The sequence below is a fragment of the Pseudochaenichthys georgianus genome, chromosome 8 (genome assembly GCF_902827115.2).
Source record: "Pseudochaenichthys georgianus chromosome 8, fPseGeo1.2, whole genome shotgun sequence".
In the NCBI taxonomy this organism is placed as follows: domain Eukaryota; kingdom Metazoa; phylum Chordata; class Actinopteri; order Perciformes; family Channichthyidae; genus Pseudochaenichthys; species Pseudochaenichthys georgianus.
Window position 1 is genome coordinate 35,006,054 of NC_047510.2, and position 11,838 is coordinate 35,017,891.

Genomic DNA, 11,838 nt, shown 5'->3' on the forward strand with positions numbered 1-11,838 from the left:
GCGCAAAGAAGTTGATGCAACATAAAAAAGGTAAGCATTAAAATATATTTAAAAGTGAGGGTAAAGTGGTGCAAGGATAATTAGACTAACCCAGCATCTCAAGGGTTCTTGTTGAAAAGCCAATTTTCCCATTGGATTTTGCAGTATTGTAGAAATATAATCTCTGTGTATAATAAAACCACTTAACTGTTAAAGTGTAAAATCTGCATAAGTAAAAAGCTTGTTTGCGGTTTGCTACTTAGTGTTAACATTGTGAGACTCATTGCTGATGTTTCGCATCACTTTGCAGTTTTACACATTAAAAGCTTTTTTAATTCACCAGTGGGGTATTTACTGACGTATTTTATGTCGAAGGCAAGGCAAGCTTATTTATAGAGCACTTTTCAACGCAAGGCAATTCAAAGTGCTTTAAAAAAAAAATGAAAGACATTAAGCATTAAAAAAGAAAAGCTAATCAAATAAACATTAAGGAAAAATACATGGATAAAAGTTACAGTGCAGTCTAAAATATAAATAGTTCAATTAAATAGTAGAATTCTAGAACAACATTTGAAAAGCTAATGTTTGGCATGATGACTATTAATGGTCTCATTTGGCTACTCGTTAGCAACTGCCATTTGTCAGACATAAAAGCTTCAGGAATTGACCTTTCAGGGGTCAGCCGATATGTCGTAGAACAAAACGTAAAATCGTTTTGACTTGTGTTAACCTCAGACCTTATTTCAGGCTAACAACCGAAAACACACTTAAAAAAACCATTTACTTCTAGCCAAGGGACCAAAAAGTGCTAAAATACTGACTGATTTCTGGGTAGTTGAGATTAAAAGACATTGAGGATATGATGGACTGACCTGCACCAGCACAGGCAGGTTGGGGGGGAGTTTCTCGGCCTCCAGCCACCAGCTGACTGGTATCTTGGAGCTGAGCAGCAGGTGGATGTTTCTGAGAGGCGTCAGAGAAAAAGGCTTCAGCAACACCGTCACCTGCAGACACACGAGGAAAGGCTGTGATTGGAACAGGACGTGTTAGAAAAGTATCACTCGTCACCGGCTTGAGCTTCAAAACAGGATCCATGTATTTCAGATCCTCTCCAGAAGGGAAGGAGTCATCACATACAGAGCATCAACTATCCTGTCCTTCACACGCTGATATCCAAGAGAGGGAGTCACACAGTCACAAGATGGAGGAATACCGACTCTTGTAGGTAATCATACATCCTGTCATGTACAAAATATTGAGTTGTTTCTCAAAATGTTGAATTTCTTTCAAAATCCAAAAATTCAGACTTTTTCCCAAATATTGACGTTTTCCTAAAAAATGACATTTTCTCAAAATTCTTATTTTTTCTAAAAATTCTGACTTTTTCCTAAAAATAATCACATAGCTATCATATACCTAAAACAGTCCTGATGCTCTTCTAGGTAATCATACATCCTTTCATGTTCACAGCCTTTGTTATCATGTTAGAAGGGAGGACAGTTGTACCAAAACTACCTTGTTTTCTGGGCTGTTAGTAACTCCCACTGCGATGACATGGGTTTCTTTGTCTCCTCGTTCTCTGGCAGCGCAGCCCGGTCCGGCATCGAACCGCTCCAGCCGACCCTGAACCGGGTGCAGCGCTCCCACCGGCCCCACCGAGCAGCGCACCTGCACACTTTGAGCTAAGAAACAGTAGATGAGTGACTTTGGTGCAGGGATGACATATTGAGGTTGGCATTGCAAGCCTCGACAACACGTCATGGGGATTCTTCCATTGGATTGGAATATTGCTCAAATTAAATTATCTCTGAACAAACATTTTGTTATCCGTTTTGATCAGCAGGATAATCTCCACATATTAGCACCACTTTGAATCCAAATCAGAATCAGGTAATTGGTAACAGAACATTTTACCAGAAGTAGAAAGCTAATGTTGGGCTATAAAGCAGGGTTGTTAACTCTCACGCATCTGTCGTGTGACACGCGCTTTCGCTCTCAATCTCACGCTCTCACTCTGCCCAAACTATTCTCACGCCAAAAACAAGATGAACGGCGATCGTTTTTGGTTGGTTATTTACAATGTTGAGTTGACAGCTGCTCGAGCTGTCGACCCGCCCCCTCCACTCTTAAAGGAATGGTATGCTCATGACACTCATTTTTAAATAATTATCATCCGATAAAACAGACCAGTCTCTACCAGTCTTTTTTTTTTTTTTTTTAATCCGATGACATTATCAGTGATTTTAAACTGATTATATACCGAAATAACATCAACACTGTGGGCGCCGCCATTTTCCGGACGTGACGTAAACCATGCGTTTGGTTTTCGAAGACACGTTGATCTCCATGTTATTTACTGTAGTTTCTCTCTTTAAATATGCCTCACTGTATCGCGAAATATTGCCACAATTCTGATAGGAACAATCCACGGAATGCTCGGTTCCATCTGTTGCCAAAAGGTAAGCATAAGAAGTACATTCGGAGGCAGTGGCTAGCGAAATGTGGCCGGCCCGAACCGAGAGATTCACAGGCTCATGTATGCAGCGAACATTTCACATTTCCGGACGACTACTCTGAGAGTATGATCAAACATAACATGGGATGCAGTACCATCGGTCTTTCTGGTGTCATCACCGACCAGGACACCAGTTCGGCCAGTTGAGAAATCGCCCTCTGCAAGTGTGAAGCGACGGAGGAGCAGAAGTAGTGCTCGGAGTAAGAATAAGGTATGTTATAGCGCATTTCCATTGCAGCGGCTAGCCCCGTTTTAACGTCCAGGCCAGGACAGTTTTTGGTGGCCTTTCCATATAGCGTAGTACCGGCTAGTGTGTATTTTACCCCAGTTTTTTCCGGCCCCATAACATCGTGATTCTATGGCCAGGGACAACGAAGCTGAGTATGCTAAACTAGAGAGGGAATCGCTAGCAAGGGTGGTACTACATGCATACATATAGTATCTTATATCATCTTCCCATTATACACACATGCATTTCCAAACATTTGGACTACCTATGTTGCAAATGTATTATCTTTTCAATTTACACACGGCATCTATTGCACGTCTGTCCGTCCTGGGAGAGGGATCCCTCCTCTGCTGCTCTCCCTGAGGTTTCTCCCATGTTCCCTTTAAACTGTGGGTTTTCTCTGGAAGTTTTTCCTTGTACGATGTGAGGGTCTAGTTGGATACATTTTCCCGGAAATTATTGCGATAAACGATAATATTGTCGGCACCGTTGTATGACCATTTTAGACCACTGAGATAATGATAATATATAATAATAGTTCAAGTACATCCTTTCAAACTGCTAGTCACATCCTCATGTAAATGGAAAAGGATCGAGTTCATTTTTATTTATCGTACGATAAGTCAATTAATTGCTTATCGCGACAGGCACACAATAAAACAGTGGAAACAAACATGTGTTTGACTTTCATTAGTGAATGAAACTGTGTGCCCTTTATAGTCTGTGTCCAATATTGTGTATTTGTATATATCCTATATATATGCTGCTGACACGATAGCAGTAATTTAGTGCGCATATATGTGTAATTAAACCCATGATATCAAAATGAAATCTCACTCCAGCCAGGTACCCAAAGTTGGCAACCCTGCTATAAAGGAACTACAGCACGGTCACCTGACTTCACGTCACCACCGTTAAGCTAAAGGTGGCTAATGTTGGGCTATAAAGGAACTACAGCACGGTCACATGACTTCACATCACCACCGCTAAGCTAAAGGCGGCTAATGTTGGGCTATAAAGGAACTACAGCACGGTCACATGACTTCACGTCACCACCGCTAAGCTAAAGGCGGCTAATGTTGGGCTATAAAGGAACTACAGCACGGTCACATGACTTCACGTCACCACCGCTAAGCTAAAGGAGGCTAATGTTGGGCTATAAAGGAACTACAGCACGGTCACATGACTTCACGTCATCACCGTTAAGCTAAAGGCGGCTAATGTTGGGCTATAAAGGAACTACAGCACGGTCACATGACTTCACCTCACCACCGCTAAGCTAAAGGCGGCTAATGTTGGGCTATAAAGGAACTACAGCACGGTCACATGACTTCACGTCACCACCGCTAAGCTAAAGGCGGATAATGTTGGGCTATAAAGGAACTACAGCACGGTCACATGACTTCACGTCACCACCGCTAAGCTAAAGGCGGCTAATGTTGGGCTATAAAGGAACTACAGCACGGTCACATGACTTCACATCACCACCGCTAAGCTAAAGGCGGCTAATGTTGGGCTATAAAAGAACTACAGCACGGTCACATGACTTCACGTCACCACCGCTAAGCTAAAGGCGGCTAATGTTGGGCTATAAAGGAACTACAGCACGGTCACATGACTTCACATCACCACCGCTAAGCTAAAGGCGGCTAATGTTGGGCTATAAAGGAACTACAGCACGGTCACATGACTTCACGTCACCACCTCTAAGCTAAAGGCGGCTAATGTTGGGCTATAAAGGAACTACAGCACGGTCACATGACTTCACGTCACCACCGCTAAGCTAAAGGCGGCTAATGTTGGGCTATAAAGGAACTACAGCACGGTCACATGACTTCACGCCACCACCGCTAAGCTAAAGGCGGCTAATGTTGGGCTATAAAGGAACTACAGCACGGTCACATGACTTCACGTCACCACCGCTAAGCTAAAGGCGGCTAATGTTGGGCTATAAAGGAACTACAGCACGGTCACATGACTTCACGTCATCACCGTTAAGCTAAAGGCGGCTAATGTTGGGCTATAAAGGAACTACAGCACGGTCACATGACTTCACGTCACCACCGCTAAGCTAAAGGCGGCTAATGTTGGGCTATAAAGGAACTACAGCACGGTCACATGACTTCACGTCACCACCGCTAAGCTAAAGGCGGCTAATGTTGGGCTATAAAGGCACTACAGCACGGTCACATGACTTCACGTCACCACCGTTAAGCTAAAGGCGGCTAATGTTGGGCTATAAAGGAACTACAGCACGGTCACATGACTTCACGTCATCACCGTTAAGCTAAAGGCGGCTAATGTTGGGCTATAAAGGAACTACAGCACGGTCACATGACTTCACGTCACCACCGCTAAGCTAAAGGCGGCCAATGTTGGGCTATAAAGGAACTACAGCACGGTCACATGACTTCACGTCACCACCGCTAAGCTAAAGGCGGCTAATGTTGGGCTATAAAGGAACTACAGCACGGTCACATGACTTCACGTCACCACCGTTAAGCTAAAGGCGGCTAATGTTGGGCTATAAAGGAACTACAGCACGGTCACATGACTTCACGTCACCACCGCTAAGCTAAAGGCGGCTAATGTTGGGCTATAAAGGAACTACAGCACGGTCACATGACTTCACGTCACCACCGCTAAGCTAAAGGCGTCTAATGTTGGGCTATAAAGGCACTACAGCACGGTCACATGACTTCACGTCATCACCGTTAAGCTAAAGGCGGCTAATGTTGGGCTATAAAGGAACTACAGCACGGTCACATGACTTCACGTCATCACCGTTAAGCTAAAGGCGGCTAATGTTGGGCTATAAAGGAACTACAGCACGGTCACATGACTTCACGTCACCACCGCTAAGCTAAAGGCGGCTAATGTTGGGCTATAAAGGAACTACAGTACGGTCACATGACTTCACGTCACCACCGCTAAGCTAAAGGCGGCTAATGTTGGGCTATAAAGGAACTACAGCACGGTCACATGACTTCACGTCATCACCGTTAAGCTAAAGGCGGCTAATGTTGGGCTATAAAGGAACTACAGCACGGTCACATGACTTCACCTCACCACCGCTAAGCTAAAGGCGGCTAATGTTGGGCTATAAAGGAACTACAGCACGGTCACATGACTTCACGTCACCACCGCTAAGCTAAAGGCGGATAATGTTGGGCTATAAAGGAACTACAGCACGGTCACATGACTTCACGTCACCACCGCTAAGCTAAAGGCGGCTAATGTTGGGCTATAAAGGAACTACAGCACGGTCACATGACTTCACATCACCACCGCTAAGCTAAAGGCGGCTAATGTTGGGCTATAAAAGAACTACAGCACGGTCACATGACTTCACGTCACCACCGCTAAGCTAAAGGCGGCTAATGTTGGGCTATAAAGGAACTACAGCACGGTCACATGACTTCACGTCACCACCGCTAAGCTAAAGGCGGCTAATGTTGGGCTATAAAGGAACTACAGCACGGTCACATGACTTCACGTCACCACCTCTAAGCTAAAGGCGGCTAATGTTGGGCTATAAAGGAACTACAGCACGGTCACATGACTTCACGTCACCACCGCTAAGCTAAAGGCGGCTAATGTTGGGCTATAAAGGAACTACAGCACGGTCACATGACTTCACGTCACCACCGCTAAGCTAAAGGCGGCTAATGTTGGGCTATAAAGGAACTACAGCACGGTCACATGACTTCACGTCACCACCGCTAAGCTAAAGGCGGCTAATGTTGGGCTATAAGGAACTACAGCAAGGTCACATGACTTCACGTCACCACCGCTAAGCTAAAGGCGGCTAATGTTGGGCTATAAAGGAACTACAGCACGGTCACATGACTTCACGTCATCACCGTTAAGCTAAAGGCGGCTAATGTTGGGCTATAAAGGAACTACAGCACGGTCACATGACTTCACGTCACCACCGCTAAGCTAAAGGCGGCTAATGTTGGGCTATAAAGGAACTACAGCACGGTCACATGACTTCACGTCACCACCGCTAAGCTAAAGGCGGCTAATGTTGGGCTATAAAGGCACTACAGCACGGTCACATGACTTCACGTCATCACCGTTAAGCTAAAGGCGGCTAATGTTGGGCTATAAAGGAACTACAGCACGGTCACATGACTTCACGTCATCACCGTTAAGCTAAAGGCGGCTAATGTTGGGCTATAAAGGAACTACAGCACGGTCACATGACTTCACGTCACCACCGCTAAGCTAAAGGCGGCTAATGTTGGGCTATAAAGGAACTACAGCACGGTCACATGACTTCACGTCACCACCGCTAAGCTAAAGGCGGCTAATGTTGGGCTATAAAGGAACTACAGCACGGTCACATGACTTCACGTCATCACCGTTAAGCTAAAGGCGGCTAATGTTGGGCTATAAAGGAACTACAGCACGGTCACATGACTTCACGTCACCACCGCTAAGCTAAAGGCGGCTAATGTTGGGCTATAAAGGAACTACAGCACGGTCACATGACTTCACGTCACCACCGCTAAGCTAAAGGCGGCTAATGTTGGGCTATAAAGGAACTACAGCACGGTCACATGACTTCACGTCATCACCGTTAAGCTAAAGGCGGCTAATGTTGGGCTATAAAGGAACTACAGCACGGTCACATGACTTCACGTCATCACCGTTAAGCTAAAGGCGGCTAATGTTGGGCTATAAAGGAACTACAGCACGGTCACATGACTTCACGTCACCACCGCTAAGCTAAAGGCAGCTAATGTTGGGCTATAAAGGAACTACAGCACAGTCACATGACTTCACGTCATCACCGTTAAGCTAAAGGCGGCTAATGTTGGGCTATAAAGGAACTACAGCACGGTCACATGACTTCACGTCATCACCGTTAAGCTAAAGGCGGCTAATGTTGGGCTATAAAGGAACTACAGCACGGTCACATGACTTCACGTCACCACCGCTAAGCTAAAGGCAGCTAATGTTGGGCTATAAAGGAACTACAGCACGGTCACATGACTTCACGTCATCACCGCTAAGCGCTAAAATTAGCCGCTAAGGCGGCTAATTTTGGGCGTGATGACTTTTAGTCGTCTCATTTAGACACTTGTTTAAGAAACATAGAATATAAATGTATGTGTATTTTTTGTCGTCGAAGTAAACGTGTGAATCTCTTCAGTGTGTTAACCACTCATAACTCATAACCACGTTATTTTACAAAAGTGCTAAAATGCTGACTCATTTCTGGATTTTAGGACTTATTACTGCACTAATCAAATGGTTTCTCTTCTGTGTTTATGATTCAAGAACGGATGCGGAAAACCAGGTTCCTATTTTTCTACTCGTAAAGGCCAAAAGAGTCTGAAGTGGACTAACCCTTCAACATGTTTTCCAAAAGGACGAACGGCACTGACGTTTTCTTCCTGGTCAGTTTTAGTTTCCATGAACAAACAATATATGTACTTTGTGTTCTGAGGAACCAAATATTATCCTGGCAAAAGGAAATATTTTGGATTACTGAAAAACGGATCGTCATGCCTCTCAGGGCAATAACAACTCAGGACTGGTTGCCATCTGCAAAGATCATTTTGTCGGTCCTCCGTTATCCAAGAGTCCCACTGATGTTCTTACCTGCTGTTTTCTTCCAGAGAAGGAGACAGACAAGTGTCCTCATGACTCCTGACAGTGAAGGCATCGACAACACTTCATGCAACATCCTAATGAGCAGAAATGAAATCCAGTACATATTATAAAACACATTTCTTTTTATTTAGGATTATTACTGATGATAGTCTCATAACGAAAGGAGCAACCATTAAAAGACGAGTTAAATGACAGAAAAAGTAATTAATAATTTCAATATTTTTCAGGTGTTTGCTGCTCTTTTTGTCATCGTGTGTGATAGTTAACGGGATATGTGTATTATTTATTGATAATGAAAACCTTTCATGTTCAAATTAATTTTTTCAACCGCTTTGTAATCCATTTAGGTCTGCTTTTTGTCCTTTTGTTAACACCTGCAAAACAACAACAATAATCAAATAATAAGTAGTAAAACAAACAAAAACAACAGTTATAGAACTTATATAATTTGTAAAAAGTATGCTTATAGATATACCACTAAATATTAATAAAAAAACAAAAATATAAAGAATTATACATTTTATTATTGTTTAAAAAATATCAGTATAGACACAAACATCACAACAAAAAATAATAAACAAAATGAAATATATAATTTCAAACAACAATAATAGTACCAATAGAATATATTATGTACAATACACCAATGAGTAGAATTAACACAACATAATAATAATAACATATTAACTTAAAAAATAACAGTACAGAGAAAGAAATAACAATATATTCATTTTTACTTATTTTAAACAAGTTTTATTATTAATAGAAAAATAAATCTATAAAATGAAGCAGTAGATGTCACACAAAATATTGCAATGAATAATACTAATAATATATATGTATTTAAACTAAATGTACATAGTTACTTACAAATCTAGGAGCTGAATCTAATTTCTAATTTGGTTTAAAAATAAAAATGTGTGACAGAAGAGTACGCAGTGTTAGAGTTTATTCATTCATATTAAAAACCGTTACTAGTTAAACAAATAAATGGCATTAGGACCATGGCTGCTAATTTCTATTTGTTCTTGTATTTGCGTTTAAAGTATTTAAAGTAATCAAACAAAAACCCGATCTAAACACTTGCAGGATAAAATCTGTGGAGAAAAGTTGAACTCACCTGCGGTGCGGAGGGACTGCTGCTGATCCAGCTGAGAGGCTGCACTCACCACAACACACACCCCCCTCCACACACACACCCCCCCCCCCCTCATTACCTCAACACACACACACGCTCACACGCACACTCCACATCCTGCAGAAAGTGCTCGACTCCTCTCTGCAGCTGAGGTGAAATATTTCTGAGTGGAAATTCATTGTTTTACTCGCAGGGGGAGTGAGGGCAGAGTTAAAGGGAGAGAGGGGGGAGGGGCTGAGGGATGGGGTGAGGGTGGAGAGAGGAGGAAGAAAAGACTTTGGAAACGTCTCCAATGGAGGCCGAAGAAGGAGGGGGAGGGAAGAGGGGAGGACCTGAGGAGTCTGAGTGACAGGTGGACTGTTTGGGAGGGAAGTAAAGAGAGGACACGCGCACGCACGCACACACACACACACTTAATAAATATAATCTTGCATGTAATAAGATACACATTATTCGCAAAATGGCTCTTCTGCGTTATGAAAACGTATACTTTTGGTACTCTATATATTTTGATGCTACTACTTTTGTACTTTTACTTAAGTAACATTTCAAAAGCCAGACTGTTACTTGTAATGGGGTATTTCTACTGTGGTTTTTATGACTTTAAGTAAAAGAGTACTTCTTCCACCACTGCGCACACACACACACACACACACACACACACACACACACACACACACACACACACACACACACACACACACACACACACACACACACACACACCATTGAGACAGAAAAACAGGGTCATGTTTTCCCTATTTCACTAAAGACATGATAATAATAATAATAATGCATTTGATTTATATAGCGTTGTCCTGGTGCCCAAAGCGCTTCACAAGCAAGTAAAGAAGAAAACATAACAACAAAAGTAAGAAGTGCTAAGCAGGTGGAACGAGGGCGAGGGGCGAGAGGAGTAGAGGCAAGAGTAAAGGTGAGTTTTGATGAACTTGAAGCCGTCGCTGAGTTGCAGAGAAAACATTTATATGTTGATACATTTCATTTTTATAGCGCTTTTCAGGACACACAAAGCTGCTTTACAGAAGTCACATTTAACAAACGCAGTTATGGATTGTGACACGGGGGGGGGGTCCACATGGGAAAAGCTAGTTTGGAGAGGGGTTTTGAGGGCTTGTTTGAAGGATTCCACCTAAAGGTTGTTTAAGGCTTTCAAGGTAGCCATGTGGTCTTTTTTAAATACAGATTTTTATATAATTAATTTGTATGAATAGTATTTACCCCCACTCGACATTGAATTGTATGCCTTTCTTGAGAAGACCCCGAATGAAAAGGGGATATTTTAAGGAAAGTCTGAATATTTACTGTTTTTGGATAATTACCTTCCTGTTAATCTATTAAATGAACCCAGATGCACTTGTGCTGCACGTCAGAGGCGGCCAGTGCTTACAAAATATCCTAATTTACCTATTTTTTTCATTAACAGTTGTTTAAAATGTTAAATAATTCACACACACATTGGGTTTCAGTTTTGAGTGCAATAGAGTCACGTATTTACCGCTGCTAATGGAAAAACACCAGCATTACTTTTCTGGACATGTCCAGTAATACCTCGGGGGGACGCGCTCATGACCCAGTCTTTCTAAATTGCTTTTTGAGAGTTTTGTTTTTCTCTGCAGATGTATTCCCAACGATACTTCCAAAAATGTTTTTAATGATGAGCATTTAAAGGGAACAGCTGGGCCCCGGCTCTCCGTCCACCCGCTCTCAGATGGAACATATTTTTGAGCCAGTGCTGCAAATCTGGACAGATATTGTTGGCACTTATATTACATGACGTTACCCCTTTATTGAGCCCATCTGAGACCTTGTGCTTTTGGAGAAGTAAGACGAACATCAGCTGAGGTTTGAAATCAGGCTGACCTGCAGAACACCAGCTGTCATTTCTGTCTCCACTCATATGATAATAAACATTTTTTAGAGTCATCCGTCAAAGATAATGTGTTGCTATGGTGATACAGGCTGCATGTTGTCTGGGTTATTGTATTTATGATCCAGGTATTCAATAATGATTTAAAACACATGTATTTGTCTCATACTGCCAATTTGGGGTTTAGTATCTTTCCCAAAGACACTGACATGTTGACATGTTGACTCCTGGTCTTTAAACACTAAATAATCAAGAATAATCTCGTTTTCTTGATCATTTGTTCACTGTGGACGCACGCAAGAAAACAAACTTCTCATCTTCAGTTTCATATCAGTATGTAGTGTCTCCACTGGGACACGTCTCCATGCTTTAATGTTCAAAAAGCTCTTTTCTCATACTGCCTGCACCTCTCTGAAACTAGAGCCCAGTCTGCTGTGATTGGTTAGCTGGCCGGCTCTGATTGG

At 42.5% G+C, this 11,838-nt stretch overlaps 1 protein-coding gene across 1 annotated transcript in view; it reads right to left on the reverse strand.

Annotated features, from left to right (window-relative positions):
* The window catches only part of engl (endoglin, like), a 38,694-nt gene extending 29,171 nt beyond the window's left edge, over window positions 1-9,523 (reverse strand). Inside the window, 4 exon segments of the mRNA XM_034089526.2 lie at window positions 852-983; window positions 1,495-1,661; window positions 8,337-8,422; window positions 9,469-9,523. Of these exon segments, the coding sequence (XP_033945417.1) occupies window positions 852-983; window positions 1,495-1,661; window positions 8,337-8,421 (384 nt within the window). The 5' untranslated portion in view covers window position 8,422; window positions 9,469-9,523.
* Between the last annotated feature and the right edge of the window lie 2,315 nt (window positions 9,524-11,838).